At 42.4% G+C, this 18886-nt stretch overlaps 4 protein-coding genes across 4 annotated transcripts; 2 read left to right on the top strand and 2 right to left on the bottom strand.

Moving 5' to 3' along the window:
• LOC110431996 (transcription factor bHLH47-like) lies at positions 189-5274 on the top strand. Its single transcript, XM_021451907.1, has 5 exons — positions 189-308; positions 424-557; positions 871-992; positions 4226-4353; positions 4612-5274. The coding sequence occupies exons 2-5, from the start codon at positions 487-489 to the stop codon at positions 5104-5106; spliced, it is 816 nt and encodes a 271-aa protein (XP_021307582.1). The 5' UTR covers positions 189-308; positions 424-486; the 3' UTR covers positions 5107-5274.
• LOC8080755 lies at positions 5434-8846 on the bottom strand. The gene is made up of 3 exons (XM_002465157.2): positions 8215-8846; positions 5935-6124; positions 5434-5858 (listed from the first exon to the last, which is right to left on the bottom strand). The coding sequence occupies exons 1-3, from the start codon at positions 8775-8777 to the stop codon at positions 5649-5651; spliced, it is 963 nt and encodes a 320-aa protein (XP_002465202.1). The 5' UTR covers positions 8778-8846; the 3' UTR covers positions 5434-5648.
• LOC8080475 (40S ribosomal protein S9-2) lies at positions 11939-14450 on the top strand. Its single transcript, XM_021451214.1, is given in 3 exon segments — positions 11939-12025; positions 12646-13027; positions 14058-14450. Coding segments are annotated over 3 exon segments (582 nt in total). The 5' UTR covers positions 11939-11997; the 3' UTR covers positions 14230-14450.
• Positions 16657-18397, bottom strand: LOC8080754 (aldose 1-epimerase). The gene is made up of 3 exons (XM_002465156.2): positions 18052-18397; positions 17900-17949; positions 16657-17747 (listed from the first exon to the last, which is right to left on the bottom strand). The coding sequence occupies exons 1-3, from the start codon at positions 18254-18256 to the stop codon at positions 16887-16889; spliced, it is 1116 nt and encodes a 371-aa protein (XP_002465201.1). The 5' UTR covers positions 18257-18397; the 3' UTR covers positions 16657-16886.

Raw genomic sequence — 18886 nt, 5'->3', positions numbered from 1 at the left:
CCCCACCCCGCGGGGCAGGCGAGCCCGACCGCCGCCCAACGGAACGGCACGAGCCGTTACGTGGCCGCGCGGGACCCCACCGCCCTCCTCTTTTTCTGTTTCTTTTTCTCCTCCTCCCGCCGCCCATCGTCCTCTCCGAGAAGAAGAGCAGCGAACGACGACCAGGAGGACTCCAGTCCTAACCCTAGCCCCCCCCCCCCCCCCCTAGCTCACCGCCCTCCCGCCGCGAGACCCAAGCCCGACAATCTCGTCGTCGCGCGCTTGCGCCGTTCTGCAGTGCAACCTCTGCGTCTTCGAATTGAATCCAGGTACCTATCGTTTGCCTGCTGACTTCTGGTGGCTGGAGAGCTGCTGTTGCCACGCCTCAGGGGAGATGAGCGGGCTACTAATTGATTGATTTATTGGCCCGCCCATGGCTCGTAGGTCTCTGCAGGAGGGTGGAGAGGAGGAAGAGGTGGAGGTTTGTGACAGGATTTGCCCAGCCCAATGGTTCCGTCCGAGAGGGGGAGCGTCGCCACCGCCGTCAGCACTCCTGCCGCCGACAAGCTGCTCCATGGGTAAGACCGTTAGTAATTCGTAAACATTTAGTCCTTTGGGGGTGGGGTGGGGCGTGATTCTTGGTATCCAAGGAGTTTAGTTCTTGTAACGAAGTAATGGGATTACTGTAGGAACTAAGCACAGCTTGGATCAAGTGCACAATTCTGCATCATCTGTACAACTCCTGTCAGTTAGGGCTGCTGTAAAATTGCATTGTTGTTTCCTGCCAATTTGATTCTTCTCTTTCCTCGTGGGAATTAAATGGACATGAAAGTGTCTGCTTGAGTCGACTTGTTGCTGAACATGCTGTCCTGTTTATGTCGTCTCGCGTAGGCCTATCTCTGGCAAGAAGAAGTGCAAGAAACCATCCCCGAGGAAGATTCATAAGGCTGAGAGGGAGAAGCTTAAACGAGACCACCTAAATGATCTCTTCGTCGAGCTGGGTAATATGCTAGGTGAGTATATATATCGTGATGCCCATTGTTTTAGGTGCCAAATCTGTGGATGGCCCATATATGTGCTACTCTTCTTAGTCTCAGTGTTGCAATCCGAAGTATCTTTGCTTCAGAGTTCATGTTTGTTGTTTGATGTTTCTGAATTTGCAAGATGGTGTGATGTATGAAATGTCAGTTGTCACAGACCACTTTCCGAATTGTAGCTATTTTGCATGTAACGATCGAGACTAGGAGGAGGGGTTTGTCAGTCTCACCATTGTCAAAATTTCATTTGGTACAACAGAGCTCACATGGTTCCACAATGTGTCATGTAGTTGCATGGCTCGTAAAGGATTTAGGTTATAGACACATCAATCAACTTTCATCTCCGAAGTCCCACCTCCTGGATTAGCTCATAAAGTAGTCTAGTCTTCTCAAGAGCATGGGCATGGACCACTGAGAGTGTACAAATATGGCTAAGGGCAATCCCAATGGTAGTTTCTTGATGCTATTTCCAAGAGAGAAAGAAAGTAATTAATGTTAATAGAAACCATCTCTCCCAACTGATAGTTTCTATGGCTTTGTTCACACAAAGGATAAATTAAATGCAACACAAAAGGAGTGCAGATCAGCTGTGGCAATCATCCATGTAGCCTCCACAACACACAATTTGTATCGACATTACACAAGCTCCAGAACACACTTTCTGCACGCTAGTAGAAAATACACTATTTCTGCAGTCCAGAACCATATATAACAATAGCAATCCAGAAATAAAGCTAATAGGTAGCATACATAGTTGATAACAAAATAACTAAAGTTCATGATAGGTGGTACATATAGTTGATAACAAAAGAAATAAAGTTCATGGTACGAATAGTAAAATAATAAGTTGCCATCATCCATCATCTCTCATCCATGTAGTTGATGTCCACATCATGTCAAGTAGCACACACGAGCCTCAGAAGCCATCAGGTTGCATAGCAGTCCAGAAACCATCATCTGCAAGGACAAGACAATAAACAAATGAATTTCAAAAAAATCAAGATTATTCAGTCATATTTGCACACAAAAGATGAGCGAAAATATACATAAAGAATAAAGATGAACCAGGATGACTTAGCAATATTTTTACACTAAGCCCATGAATCATTAATTTATCATAAAAAAAGATATGTACCTAATTATTTTGCCTATTTGAATTCCCAAACTTTTGCCAAATATGATCAATCAAATCAGATTGAAGTTGTTTGTACGCTATGCGATCATGTATGGCGGTATTTCTATTAAGCACGTCTTCCAACTCTGGGTTTTGTCCATGAGAAACTGTAGCTCCTTGAACAATATATGTGCTGCCTTCCTCATTCAAATCAAGTGGAACCTCTATATCCTTCTCATCCTCAATTATCATGTTGTGGAGGATTATACAAGCAAGCATGACATCCTTCCTTGCCCCTTCTTGTTTTTCTGCAAATAGTTTATGTTCGTCTAACTGTGGTTTGTGTATAGATTTCACAAAAACAGGCCACTCTGGATATATGCCGTCAGCTAAGTAATAACCGAGATTGTATTCTCTTCCATTGATAGAGTACTGCACCTTAGGAGCTTCTCCTCTCAGTTGCTCGACAAATAAAGGTGATTGATTAAGCACGTTGATATCATTGTTGGATCCAGCAACACCAAAAAAGGCATGCCATATCCAACGATCATGTGAAGCAACTGCCTCTAGAATGATCGTAGGTACACCGTGATCCCCACGAGTATACATCCCCTTCCATGCATATCCTGAACTGATAGAGTTCCATACAATTTTACATGCATAGAAAATGACAAATCTCTTAGATATGACAGATGTATTCACTGATAAATTTACAAGCAGCAATTAGTGATTTTTTATGATCAGTCAAAATTTCAGTATAAATACAATCCGAACATGTAAAATAAAATTTCAGTATCACTACTCAGTTTCCCTAGCCAAAAGAAGTATAAATCCATTACTAATAATGCAGTCATATCTTATCTAGGATACTTGCCATAAATTTATTATCCAAACAAGAAAAGCTCAAGAAACTGAATCCATTGTCCACTATTTTTTATAAATAGACAACAGAATTCACCATGACACCAATCAGGCTAGATTCAGCACGAACTCACAATCCTGACATTCAGTTGCTTTGGGATCATTGGTTGCGCTACTAGTTATCACGCATGGTTGAATAGATATACTTAGCAATAGAAACTGATGTTAGGTTCAATAAAATAAATAGACCATAGCTAAACTCAGTAGCCCATCGGAGAACTTATCCAGAACAAGCGAACTGGTGAGCTGATGAACGCAGAACATACCCTTCATTGGAGCCCATCGGAGAACTTGTCCACCAAGCAGGAAATCCGGTGGCTTGAAGACTTGGAAGCGGAGGAGATGCTGCTGCAGCCACGACAGCGGGATTACCGGCGGCCGAACTGGATCCATCAGTAGGGGCGACGCGAGCACCATCGACCGAAGTAGATCGGGCAGCGACGGCGGCCGGAGCACCTCTACCTTGCCCTGCCTTACCTTGCCTGGAACTTGAGGACGGCGGCCGGAGTGGATTCATGTCGATTTGGGATGGATTGGGTCCAGAGAATGTTGGGTCTTGGAATTTGGTGCTTGAACTGGAGGAAATAAGGGTCGAAGTGCTTGGACAGGACGCCGGCGAGCGCGCGCGGGAGAAGCAGAGGCCGTGCGCGGGAAGAGAGCGGGCGCGGGAGAAGCCGAGGCCCCGCGCGCGCGCTCGCGAGTGAGATTGCGGGAGAAGCGGGCCGGCGGCGGCGGCGCACTTGATCCGCATCAATGCCGATGGAAACCATTCGTTTCTCCCCAGTGGCGTTTCCGTCGTTTCTTGAAGCCTCGTTGCGAGCGTCGACATCGTTTCGTGAGGGAGAAACGATTTCTTCATTTTTCACTCTCTCTCTTCATTAATTCTATTGCCACATCAGCAAAATGATGACGTGTCAAGACAATTAATAGAGATAGAAACTATCATTAATATTCCATTGGGACTGCCCTAACATCTTATTACTTATTAGACTTGAATTTTCTTGTTCTTTTAATTCAAACTTGGATTCATGTTTAACCCTGAACCCTGACCATGTACTTTGCATGTTTTGAACACAACTCGGAACCTGATCTTTCCTCTGCGCTCATATCGTTTTATACTGCTCAATTTTTCTATGGGGCATTTTCCCTGATCGCATTTAGCATACCTTTGCAGAAGCAGATAGACAGAACAATGGGAAGGCATGCATACTGACTGACACTACTCGGATACTAAGAGAGCTGCTTGTTCAAGTAGACTCTCTTCGAAAGGAACATAGCAACCTACAGAACGAATCTCATTATGTAAGCCTTTTTCTTTTAATATGTAAACTAAGAATTTTTTTAGGGCTATGTAAACTAAGAATTGATTTATCGGCAGTTGTGCTGTTGCCCTTTATCTAGCAGACTTTGTTATCTGATTTTATCCATTAAGTGCTCTATACAAATGCCTAAGCCGACTCGTCATTTTGTTGAATATTTGTCTTGTTACGCTACCTTTATTGCATCTTCCAGCATGATTCAACAGTTATTTAGCATTCATATTTCCTTTTCGGGAAACAGGTCACAATGGAGAGGAATGAGATGCAGGATGAAAACGGCATGCTCCGCAAAGAAATTTCAGAGCTTCAAAACGAGTTGACAATGCGGGGTTCAGGCAGTCCAGCAGGTTGGGGCCATGGCACCGCCAGATCAGACCCCCCTCTTCCTCACCCAACCGCAGTGTTCTCATCAGAGCAGGCAGTGCAACCAGCCACCATTGCAAGCATTGTATTCCCCTTGCAGCAGCCACTGGTACCATCAGCAATGACTGGACCACCTTATGCTGCACCACCACTGGAACTGAAGCTCTTCCCAGAAGTGGCATCTGCCGAAGGCCATGAGCCATGTGAAGACCAGGAAGCACCCAACCATGTGGCACGACCACAGGCAAGGTACCCAACGCAATCGGCCTCATGGCCTGTAAGCCTGTTCTCTGGCCTTCCAGGAATGGAAGATGAACAGTGCAGTAGCAGCACAACCGGCAGCAGCAAGACGGCTAGCACAGATATAGAATGAGTGGATCAGCTCCGACAATCAAAGAGTTTCTGTTTTGAGTCTAGTGGGTGTACTGACAGCACAAGCTGTGTGCATGTAAATATGAACCTCCTTTTTGGATCTCAGAATGATAGATTATACTCTAATGGAAATACCGAAATAGTACCCTCCCATTGCAATCTTTGTTAATAGATCTCTATAAATGCGGATCGATCTTGTTAGCACTTTACATGCTGAAGCTAAGAGCCTGGGATGATCAATATTTCGATACAGTTTAGCAAAACTTGGCCAGTGGCCATCAGACCAGAATATTGTATTAACATATGATAATTGTCAACCACAGAATAGTAGTAACTAGTAAGCTTAAACGTTTCCATTCTGGTTAATCAGATAGCACCACATTCATCACAAAACCATACGACCCAGAAGGGATGAGAAAATCCATCATGTTCTTCGCAAGGAGTTGTCCACCATACATTTGAAGCCAAAGGAGAAGGAAGCCAGAGGGGGGGGGGGGGGGGGGGGAGACAGCAAAAGATATTATGCTTTGTTGAACATCATCATTATGGCCGATTTCCTCTGAAGGAGGAACTAGAGGCGATTGCAGGAGTTTCTTCCCTGTACGGCTGGGTTGCAGGATCACTCACACTTGGTAATCTTTGCACACTCCCCTTTCCTTTTCTTGCGTTGGGACCAATTTCTTCAATCATGTACTTCCATCCATCGATAGGACGTCTCCGACTAAAAATGTGGGTTTTGATGAAGCTAGCAATCTGCAATAGCATTTTTCACATCAATTTGGAAACAGTTTCAACAAGAATATTGGGTGCAGGAAGTATAATTGCGGACCTGCTGTTTACTAAAAGCAATCCGCCTTTCAAATTCCTGGAGAAGAATGTCATCTTCTCGCTGCGATATATCCCATATGTTCCCATCCTGTCCTCTTGAGGTAGTTTCCCAACCATCAGGCTTGGTTTTGATCTCAGTAGTGCTTGGGATCTTGGAATCACCAAAATCAGTGTTGCCAGAATCAAAGATACTGCATCCAAAAGGACCATAAGCAAATAATAGAATCAACAAAACACAGAATATAGCACAATGCAAACCAATCGTACATCATAAATTTGCTACCAGAAGAAGACAACTAACAGTTAGAAACGATTTTTAGTACACAAAACATCTATAAACATTTGGACACTCAAAAGAAACAAGGCATAATGGGGAAAGTTTGTCCGTTGATAAGCAACAGTAACAATAAGAGAGCAAAAGAAATATTGCATAGCTACAATGTACAGGTTGTGCATCAGTCAGTCAATCTGTCATGCTACTTTATGTTGCTCAGTGTCGTTCCAAATAGGTACCGAAGCAATATCTGAATAAAACTAGTATGCAGTAGGAGCAGCAGACCATCAACTGTAGTGCTTACTTATTACCTAAACAATAATTATATTCAAATCAGACAAAGAAATGCGATAGGTACCAAATACAAGATAAACCTCCATAGTACAGACTCAATGTAATTCTGCTAATTGTAGGTTTGGCAACATGTGACAGTGATTGTAATTTGGTTGTCCAAGCACATAATCACACAATAATGCAATGTGTCATTCACCCATGAGGATTCATACAGTGAACAGATTTAATGTGTGATTTGTGCATCAGGAATTCAGGATACAAGCATGAGCAATGAAATGCTCTGCACCAAAATCTCAATTGCAGTATAGCTGTTACAGATTCCAATTTGACATGCAACAGATACTTTCAATCCTATATTATACAACACCACAATCTGCTAGCAAAAAATTGTAGTGTTCCACTGAGTCCACCAACAATCAACAGGAATCGTGACAGAACAATATAACAAATGAGATGCCAATCGATCTTCTTCCCTAGATATGTATCTGACACATTTATCACAGTTACTATAACAGATGTATTTGGCACACTTCCATAAGTTGTTTAAAGGTTGGAATCTCCTTTCAAAATATAGGAGAACCATAGGCAAACACCAGGCCCTTCCCTGGGCACGCTCAACCAATGCCCCCAGGTTTTGTCTATATGCTACTACTAATTAGTATGCTTAGTAGGAAATTGTACCATGGTCCAGGTCCACTCACAATTTCCTTCTTGAAACTCCCTGGAAGAATGTCGCTTGAGCATAAAACTCTTTCATTCATCTTTCTTAATCTCTTTCCAGTTTCTCCTTGATGCAATGATGCACACAATTGTCTCTTGTTTTCTAATTATTGTCCTCCCCTGATAAATCTGTGAGTGGCCCCCAACAAAAATCCCGCTTCAGACCATGAATACTCATCCCCACTCTAATCCCATTTTTAACTCATTTCTTGAGTGCTCTGGCACGTATCTTTTCTCAAACTTCCAAAATCTTCATTTTCTTCACCTACGCCCATCATCATCTGATCGACTGGTGAGATTGAGTTTTACACATTTACTGCTACATTAAGTTGGGAACCAACAAACCTGCAATCTGCATATGTATGTCCGGCAACTACGGTGTCTTTGAGAATAGCTTGCTGGTAAAGATTGATTATGAGAAGATTCATACACAATTCTCTTGTGCGTTTAGAAAAAAAATGATAATAATTCCATTTCAAGAATGTTAGAATAACGACACTTTACAAGGAATCTGAGATCCTTAATCCATAGTCAGGAGCTGGTAATTAAGAGTTTGCATAATTATGTTCAAACAACATGTACAATCCCTGTTCTATTTGAAAAGGTTTATGCAATACATTTTAGAAAATTAATTATTATTATTTCGACTATTATGCTAAAGGCCTAATTTAGATTCTAGTACAGAGCCCATGGATTACTATATTTTCAAAGTTTTGCCAGGGGCATAAGAAGATCCTCGGAAAGCAAGTTCTAAGTATAATTCAATGTAATCATATTGTATACAAATAAAAAGTGTAACTGATCTTGCAAATTCTATAGAATTTTTAACGTTCGAGACCTGGGATAATCCAAGGCAGACATTTCCACCAATAACCACAATCCTCACAAGCAAATCAAATTTAAGCAAGGAATGCGAGAGCATGAAGCAACAACAGATAAGGATCGCAATTTCCTTCAGATATAAAGATGAAAGTTACTAGAGTAGCAACGCACTCTGAGCACGAGTCGAGCAGCCGGTCGATATCGTCGGCGCCGCCTCCCCCACCGCCGAGTCGCGCTTCCTCCATCTTCTCGATCTCCTTCACCCAAAGCGCGGCGTGCACCCGCTGCTTCCTGGTCCTGTAATCGTCGGCTTGCGCCTTCTTCCTCGCCGCGGCGCCACCCTCCCCACCTTCCGCCGCGCGAGACGCGCGCTGCGGCTGGCCCCGCCTCGACGCGGCGCGGCGCTCGGCCCAGCGCTCGTCCATGTCCGCCACGAAGGCCTTCGTATCCGGGTCCACCTCGGCGGAGATGGCCGGGACGGAAGACGCCGAGGCCGAGCCCGAGGCCGAGGCGGGAGACTCCCACGGCGCGGCGGGCGCTGGGGAGGAGGCGGGGGAGTCGCCCGGGAGCCATGCGGTCTCCCACGCGTCGTTCCACTCGTCGTCGCCGGTGGCCGCGGGACGGGGCGGCGGCGGAGTGCGACGGTGGGAGGAGAGACTGCGGAGGCCGGAGGTGGACAAAGAGGCGGCGGTATTGGGGATGGGGCGGCGAAGGGCGCGCCGCAGGGAGTGCATGGTGTATGCTCGGCGAAATGCCGCGCAGAGCGTTGGAACTAGGGAACGTCCGAACCAGGAGGATGTGCAAGTCCGCGATGGATTTTGGGTGCTTTTGACAGGAACAGACTAAAGGCCGATGAAAATTTTTGGGTGTCACATCGGATATGTCGGAAGGATGTTGGGAGGGATTTTAGATACTAATAAAAAAACAAATTATATAGCTCGTCAGAAAACTGCAAGACAAATCTATTAAGTATAATTAATCTGTCATTAGCACATATGGGTTACTGTAGCACTTAAGACTCATCATGGAGTAACTAGGCTTAAAAGATTCGTCTCGCGATTTTAAACCAAACTGTGTAATTAGTTTATTTTTTTATGTACATTAAATGTTCCATACATGTGTCCAAAGATTCGATTGGATAGATGAAAAAAATTTGGGTAGGAACGGCCTGTTTAGTTTGCAAAAATTTTCAAGATTCTCCGTCACATCGAATCTTTGGTCACATGCATGAAGCATTAAATATGGACAAAAATAAAAACTAATTGCACAGTTTACCTATAATTTGTGAGATGAATCTTTTAAGCCTAGTTACTCCGTGATTGGACAATGTTTGTCAAATAAAAACGAAAATACTACAGTAGCCAAAAACCAAAAATTTTGCAAACTAAACAAGGCCTAATTTGCGAGATGAATATATTAAGGGCATGTTTGGTTCCCCTTACTAAATTTTAGCTAGCTAAAATTATTTTAGCTACTTTTAGGTGACTAATATAACTAAACTATTTTAGCTCCTTTTAGTCAATGTATTTGGAACTTTAGCTACTAAAGTGACTAAAGTTTAGCTAGCTACAATTTACTTGGTAGACCTAAGAGGGTTTTTAGTTCTAACATCATATAATTTTTTTAGTAAAAAGTTGGTTATTTTTTATTTTAGATTTTAGTCTCGAGAGGCTAAAAAACTCAAAGGAGCCTCAAAAGGCTCTCGTGATAACAATAAATTCTGCATTTTGGACGAAACCAAACATAATCCTCAAAATTTTGACATTTTGTATTCCATCATTCCAAAATAGTTGGCATTTTACATTTTTGGAGTTTTGGATTTTGCTCCATCATATTGTATAATGGAACTAAACGCCATGTAAATTTTTTAGTAAAAAAGTAGTTATTCTCTATTTGAAATTTGATCTTAAGGACAAAAAAAGGCCCAAAAAAGCCTCAAAAGGCCCACTTGAGTGCAATAAATTATACATTTTGGATGGAACTCCCTAACATTTTTGGTATTTTGCATTCCATCATTCCAAAGTAGTTGACATTTTGTATTTTTTTGAACTAAACACCCCCTAATTCTAATTATTTTATGATTTGATAATATGGTGTTGTAGTAAATATATGTTAATGACATATTATTTATATTTAATAAATTTATCTTGTGGATTACTGAGAAATTCTAATTTGTTTTTTATTATTATCTAAATACCTCATATGACATTTCATTTGAATATCTCCTAAACTTTAGTCTTTGCATCCAAACACCCCCAAACCAAATGGTTAGTGGCACTTTTGTGGATGCAACAAAAAAAATAAATATTCTATGTTCGCTTAAATTTATCATGACTTTTTCGTTGAGGAACAATGTTTTTCTCTCACAACAAATCAGCAACAACAACATCAAATAAATTTTAGCGAGCCGAACATGTATGATATCTCCTCTCGCCACAAGTATTGGCTTCGCACAAGCCTAGAAGGGTTGTGATAGCTTCATCTAACAAAAGATTAGAGCACATGGTTACAGAAAAGGAAATATGCGAAATCACAATAGCTCAAACCAAAACTTTATTATGCTATTATTTAAAAAAACTTTATTATACCAAAAGTAATAAGGGTAGGACTATGAGCGAGTTAGTTATGTGTGATAGCTTCCCGAATGCTTTTGCCTGAGACTACTAAATTTGTATGCTTACGTTAGGATTGTTCTCAGAATAACAACATCAATTTAGTGATATGAGTTGAAGTCAGCATCAAATAAGAAAATTCAACCTTGTGACTATCATAGAAGAAACCCATAGAAGTTTTTTTTATAGATGGAACCCAGATAAGTTCAAGTCAGCATGTTTGTTCTTTGAGCATGCCTTTACCATTTACCCTTTTCTTTTTCCTTTTTATTATATTTCTCTGAGGGATGCCAATTTACTAAATATATCTAGTTAGAAATAAGAAATCTTACCTGGTCAAAGGTTAGAGTTGACTTTTGTTTGGTTTGTGGACAAGGTTGAATAGTTATATCTATGTGTGTGTTTGAGGATGGTTTTATTGTACTTCATATATTGTTGGAGATTGTGTCCATATTTTTCGTTTGGTTGAATGTTTTGGTTAATAGGATAACATAGTGCAGGTTCACATGCCAACTATCATGTTCTTCTTTTTACCACACACCCATGAAGCCAACGGGGCCCACTTCCAGCATTGACGTCTCTCTAAATCTATATGACTCATCTATGAATGTGCTTACACTAAAATAAGTATACTTTAGATTTAGAAGTGATCTAACCTACATCTAGAGGGAATGTTCCCCTTTTATGGATGAAACCAAACGCGAGAGCATCTCAAACCAAAGGTACTAAAAGTGGGTTCGATTTAATCTAGGTACCCTGAAACTAAACACTATGTTAGATAAAAACCAAACTTATTTACACTCTGAGACATCGAGCACTAAAATAATAAATTAGGATTTTGCATATTGGTACTCCCCCGTCCCACAAATAAATACATTTCTTTGACTGCTACGATTCATGTTTGACCATTTGTCTTATTTAAATTTTTTGTGCAAACAATAAAATAAATATTTCACTATAAAATATCTAACAATAAAATAAGTCATAAAAAAATAAATAATATTTATTAATTTTTTTTGAATAAGACGAACGGTCAAATATGAATTATAAAAGCAAAAAAAATGCAATTATTTGTGGGACGGAGGAAATATGTTTCAAAGTATAATATAATTAAAACTAGACTAAAAATGAGAAACCATAACACCGGAGGACCGTGAAGATAACCAGCCCATCCCAACGCAAAAAGGCCCACAAAGTTTGGCCCATATAACCTTAAGCGCTAGGGTTAGGTTTTAGCGCCTCCTCTATAAGAACGCCGCCTTCCCCACCCCTCAGAAGTCACAGCACACCTCGTGGTGGCGGCGACCAATACCGTCGGCGGGCGGCGGAGGCAGCGTCAGCCATGGTGCACGTGAGCTTCTATCGCAACTGTAAGCGGCCAGCTGGTTCCCTCCCTATTGTCTTGATCCGTTTGATCTCATAGTAGCGTAATGGCTGTAGGATCTGGTGTTGATGACTACTCGTAACTATGTTCTGGCGGTAGGTTCTGATGTTGAGGACTATCTCTTTGTTCTTTGTCATTTGAATCTGGAAGACAGCGACTTGAAATACCTCACTGTATTTCTAATCTGGAAACGAATGCTTATGCTCACCAAGAGACTTATTCAAATATAGTTTGGTGGTCTGAGTTCTTAACAGCGTCTGGTTAGGCTGTTATTTATCATCATCAATATAGAGACTTCAAAAGCAAAGCTTTGTTATATTGATTTTACTTTAGAATGTTCGTCAATTTTGGATTCAGGAATTATTTCTAAATATATTTAACATATTTATTCATGTATGTATTCTTTGCTGAGCCTGAGCTGCATTCATAGACAAACATTAGTGTTGGATAAGTAAATTGATAGATTGTGATTGACGTACTGTTACTTAGAGTTGTTGTGTTTGTACATTTTGCTGATGCCCAGAATCTCTTCATTATTTATTTTGCTCATTCCAACAATGTCATCATTATTATTTTTTGCTCATCCCAATAATGTGTCTTACACAGATGGTAAGACTTTCAAGAAGCCAAGGCGTCCGTATGAGAAGGAGCGCCTTGATGCTGAGCTCAAATTGGTGGGTGAGTATGGCTTGAGGTGCAAGCGTGAGCTGTGGCGTGTGCAGTATGCCCTCAGCCGCATCCGAAATGCTGCAAGGGAGCTGCTCACCCTTGATGAGAAGAACCCCCGCCGTATCTTTGAGGGCGAGGCACTCCTTCGCCGCATGAACCGCTATGGTCTTCTTGGCGAGGGTTAGAACAAGCTTGATTATGTGCTTGCGCTTACTGTTGAGAACTTCCTGCAGCGCCGCCTTCAGACCATTGTCTTCAAGAATGGCATGGCAAAGTCCATTCATCATGCTCGTGTGCTCATCAGGCAACGCCACATTAGGTACAAACAAGAACATTTCTCCCCCCTGGAGATTATGTTTTTGTCATTACATTTAACTAGTAACACATTTACTTGAACAAACTAATGTCATGGAATGTGTAGTATTTACATATGTATTTTACTGGACAACTTTTCTTACAATGTTGGTGGTGTATATCAATTTGTGTTGTCACACTGTTTTATAAATGTTGTGAATTAAACTATCTTCCTGTTTGTGTTTTGGGCCATATGATGAGAAACTTTATGCAACTCACGACGGTCGTCTGAGACACTTTGTGTGTAATGTTGCAGTCATGTTTTCTCTGATGCTCCCTTTGTATTTGTTTCTGAGGCATCTAGCATCGTGTTTTGGGCCATATGATGAAATACTTTATGCAACTCACGATGGTCATCTGAGACACTTTGTGTGTAATGTTGCAGTCATGTTTTCTCTGATGATCCATTTGTATTTGTTTCTGAGGCATCTAGCATTTTTGTGTCTTTCTTCATCTGTTTACATTTTACACTTTCTTGTGAGGTGCATTTGGTATATTAGGTGGCACAGTGAGGAACTAATTTTGCTAATGTATCTATGAGGTCAAAAGGCCAGTGAATCAAATGTCCTTTTCATTCTGAGTGCCAATATTTTTGTTTTTTTGCTCTTGCTGCAAACAGCTCTTGATGTGAGAACTAGGTCAACCTGTTGGTTTACTGCTGATTAGTTTATTTGTTATCTTTACCAAATATTGCTGTAATGCATACAACGTTGTATTTTCATCTGGGCTACTTTCAAGCTATTGTTACCAGAGTCTTGCTGCTTAACTAGTTCAGATGTATGATGCATTCTTTGGAATCCACACCAATGGTTTGTGTGCACTCCTTGGAATCCACACCAATGGTGCTGATTTTGTTGAATCATACCTGTTGTGATTATGATATTTTTTCAGTTCTTGATGCATTGTTTTCCAAATAGCTTGTTCAATAATCAATAGCATACATTATTTTTTTGGCAGCAATTTTACTTCAATGTAACTCAAATATATTTCTGCAGAGTTGGGAGGCAACTTGTCAACATTCCCTCTTTCATGGTGAGAGTTGACTCTGAGAAGCACATTGACTTCTCCCTTACCAGCCCACTTGTTGGTGGTGAACCTGGAAGGGTGAAGAGAAAGAACTCAAAGAAGGCATCTGGTGGAGGCGGTGATGATGAGGAGGAAGAGTGATTATGTGATGCTAGCTCCTTGTTAGGGCCTAATTTTGCTGGCTTTGTTAGGACCTAATTTTGTTACATTAAAACAAAAGTTGGCTGCTGAGGATTGTCTGAAATTGCAATTTAAATTCGTGAGAACTGTAATTGCTGAGACTCTTCATTGCTGAAGTTGTTTGTCCTATGAACATGTTAATTCAGTGAGAATTCAAAGGAATGTTTGCTCTGTTGCTTAAATGAGCTCCATACACTTACCGTCAGGAAGTTATTAGTGTGTACTCCTGTGTATAAACTGGCGAGCTTGTATCGAAGTTTTTTTTTATTGAATATATAGCAATGCCCTGTCCTGTTTTGTTTGGTTTGTCCCTAGTCTATTTTAGGCTGCTCGTGAGGTTGTGGGCCAAATAGACCCTTATTCCATTGTCTTTTCGAATTGTACCGTGATTTCAAATGAACTTGTTACATAAATTTTATTCATTGTCTTCTTGAATTGTACCGTGATTTCAAACGAACTTGTTACACAAATTTTATTGACAAACGCTGACCTGACGGCACGTGCACACGAGCCACCTCCGCAGCATCTGGAGTTGGAGCCGTGGTCCTAGTTTCCCTCCCTGATGCACCGTCAAACTGGTGTCGTATCTAGAGTTAGTCTATTTTACAGCGATTTTGTAAAGCCACATCATAAAGGTCCTACCACCACAAGTCCTCGTGCATTCACCATTCAAACAACACATGCAAGGCGATGAAATGATAAAACAAATAGAAATATATGATTGCCTCTATATTTCATATATGTTGAAATTGAATCGTGCATAATGGAGATAGTGTGAACAGCTCGCATTAAGAGACTGACATGGCTATTTAGTGGAAGGTGATATCTATTGGTAGTGAAAATTGATGTGAATGTCTTGCATGTTAAGATAGAACTTGTAGCAGGATTTAACTTTATAAAAAAATATAGATTTCTAATTCTTGGTGTGTTCAACTCAAGGCCCCTACATAACAGGTCTCTTCATCAAAGTCCAAGTGCATATTTGAAGTTTCAAAAATTCAGGTGCTCACTGAGTTGAAGACATAGGTCTTTAATTTCATCAAGGTCTATGTGCTATATGAACCTGTAGTCTGCTGACATGCGGCATGGTGTGTATATACATATATTCATATTTTTCAATTATTAGCTGTGCTATTTCTGTCCAAACCAGTTGCTATGGTTTTGTAACTAACTTGGGATGAAGTTTGTACAGGGATTGTTTAAAAAGGTTAACCAGTAACATTACTCTATCATTTTTATTTCACATTGATATCTATTGTTCATCTGAAATTTGTACCTTAGACTTGCTAAGGTGGCATCATTATAAATGGTAAATATCAATTATCCATCCATAAATCTCTCTCTCTGCGTCCCTATAAATTTCAGCAACAATGCCCGGGGTATCACTTGATATATAAATATTGAAATGACCTTTTTATTTTATGATGAGATTGAATGTTTAACATTTACAGATGATAAAGCACGTCCGACCAAAAAAATCGGTTTCGTAATCATAGAGTTTTGGTGTTCTCCTATGGTTTGTTAGCCTAAGACAGTTTTTTTTTTCAAAATCGTGACTTCATGCGTTTTTCATTAAGAAGAAGAACCGAAAGAACGGCAAAGTAACCGATACAAAGGATTCGCAAGTAATCTAAGGATTACCAACGAAGTCCCCAACACAAACGAAAAGCAAGAAACATGAGAGAAGGGACCCTCCACCTAACAATCCTATGACTAACTGAACCAAATACAAAGAACACAACACTTTGGAAGCCAGCAGTGAAGTCAAGTCATAGATGAAAACAACAGCAAAGCATCCGCTAGAAACAGCATCCACCCAAGCACGAGGACCATTGACGTGGCAAAGCATCCGCAGATGGGGCCGATACACTCGCAGCAGCAAAGCATCTGCATGAGAGGGGGCCTATACTCTGGAGGCAACATCCGCCCCAAGCAACAAGACCATTAACGCGGCAAAATATCCGCGGATGGGGCCTAGCACAGTATATATATACCGTCACTAGTTAAACTTTGTGTTCTAAGATCACGTTGAATGGATAATTTTGCGCTAAATTCAAAACATTCTGCTTTGATGACAGTGTTTATACATATGGGAACTAAATTGTTTTTTTCTATTGTGTAAAGGAACTAAATTTGTTAGGAGGACATGCGTTTTTGTTTTCTTTCTTAATCTCTATTAAAATCTCTAGGACGAGTGGAGTATTCATCACACATTTGCACCCTAAGTTTGCATCGTTGATTGGCCTGCTTTCCTTCTAAATAAATCAGACAAAAAGAGCAGATTGAAATTACGCCATTTCCTTGTTTTTCGCAGTGATGTAATCATGAAACGGAGATAAGTTTGGATATGAAGTTGTCACTTGAAAATGGTATTCATCTAAGACATCATTCAATGGCAGAAATGTGAACTAGATAATAAACTTTGGATGAAATGCAACCATACATTTTTGTTGCAACTTCCTAAGCTAAAAGAGAGGCAAAGCCTGCTCAATTACACAAGATTCTGAACCCTTATTACGTAACTACTTGCAACAAGCTATCAGCCCAACAAATTAACACCTCCACGACCACGAGGCATCGGCAAGCATCAGGCACGAGAGAGAGAGCTTCTTGCACTTCTACTTGTTGATGGAGAACTTGTAGAGCATGTAGTGCTTGTAGACCTGTCCAGGGCGGTAGACCTCTGCCGGGAAGCCCGGCTCGTGCACGGCGTCCGGGTAGTCCTGCGTCTCCAGGCACATCCCGCCGTACTTGGCGTAGACGGCGCCGTCCTTTCCCTGGTCGCCGTCGAGGAAGTTGCCCGTGTAGAACTGCAGGCCCGGCTGGTTCCCCCACAGCTCCATGACGCGGCCGGACTCGTCCTCGCTGACGACGGCCACCTTGCGCACGCCCTGCCCGTCCGTCTCGCCGTCCAGCACGTAGTTGATGTCGTACCCGACGCCGCCCTCGACCTGCGCGATGCGCGCGCCGGGCGCCGCCGGGGCGCGGAAGTCGAAGGGCGTGCCGGCGACGGGGGTGACGGCGCCCGTCGGGATGAGGTCCCCGCCCACGGGCGTCACCGCGCTCGCGAAGATCTGGACGGCGTGCCGCAGGACGTCGCCGTGGCCGTGGCCGCGGAGGTTCCAGTACGTGTGCTGCGCCAGGTTGATGGGCGTCGGCTTGTCCACCGGCCGCGCGTACATGGTGACGCTGTACGAGTAGTCGCCGTCGATCTTGTAGGTGACCAGCACGTCCAGGTTCCCCGGGAACCCCTGCTCGCCGTCGTAGCTCCGGTAGGCGAAGGTGATGTGGGGAAACTCCCCCGTGACGCGCTCCCGGACCGACCAGAACACCTGGTTGAACCCGCGGTGGCCGCCGTGCAGCGTGTTGTTGCCGTCGTTCTGGTACGTGTGGTAGGGCCGGTCCTTGATGGTGAACCGCCCGCCGGCGATCCGGTTCGCCACCCGCCCCACCAGCGCGCCGAAGTAGGTCGTGTCGTTCTGTTTCAGTTAGTTAACCAGCAATACGATGGATCATTAAACAAACACGACGAACAGCTGATCACATTTCCCAATCACCAACCAAATCTGAAGATGGAGGAGAAAAAGATGTGATGCATGCATGTATGGGGGATTCAGTTTAGGATTCTCACCACGTAGGATCCGATGTCCTTGTAGCCAAGAACGACGTCGTCGATGTGCCCTGCAGCAGCAGCCAGAAAATGAAACAGATCAAGCAATTCACACGCAAAGACGATAGATCAGTTCGTCGAGAGGTAGCATCTTGAAGCCGAGAATTGCTCACCGTTCTTGTCGGGAAGCCTGACGGCGAGGATGGTGGCGCCCCAGTTGGTGACGATCATGGAGAACTCGCCCCGCCGCAGCTCGTAGAACCCCAGCGACTGCTTGCCTCGCTTCCTCGCCTCCGCGCCGCCACTGCCGACCGCCACCAACACGACGGCCACGCACAGGCACAGCAGCAGGACTCTCTTCGCTCCTCCTCCGGCCATTCTTGACCGATCGGCGGGTCGACGATGCCTCTCAGCTAACACTAACAATCTACTCCTCTAATCTAATCGACCCAATTCCTCTACACACACCGCAGTATCTAGCTACCTGCTCTGCAGCTGGATGCTCTCCTACAGAGATGTGATTGCCTATTTATAGAAGAAGAGGACGATGATGGGCGACGGCGATCTAGCTGAGCCACTGTGATTCCGGAGGAGCGGGGGAAGTGTCCTAGTCAACCGGATCTACCTCATTCTCATCATCTCTTTCCCGTTCCGTTCGCCGCCAAATCAGATCAGATAACGGGCGCCGATATAATCTGCAGGTAGTTTTACTCCCTCGTCCATAAATAGTGCATGTCCTTTTTTCCTAAGAAGTTAAATCTTTTTAAGTTTGACCAAATAGATATATAAATATACTAATATTTATTATTAGACTGAACATGAAATATAATTTTATAATATACTTATTTATAGATATAAATAATGATATTACTCTCTCCGTCCACGAAAGAATCAATTTCTAGGATCCGTGCCAGTCAAACTTTTTAAAGTTTGACTAACTTTATAGAAAAGAGTAAGAACATCTATAATATAAAATGCACATTATATGAAAATATATTCTATGATGAA

This window comes from Sorghum bicolor, chromosome 1 (genome assembly GCF_000003195.3).
Source record: "Sorghum bicolor cultivar BTx623 chromosome 1, Sorghum_bicolor_NCBIv3, whole genome shotgun sequence".
NCBI classification, from domain to species: Eukaryota; Viridiplantae; Streptophyta; class Magnoliopsida; order Poales; family Poaceae; genus Sorghum; species Sorghum bicolor.
The sequence above is the reverse complement of the archived record's forward strand: the minus strand, read 5'-3'. Positions and strand labels throughout refer to the sequence as shown.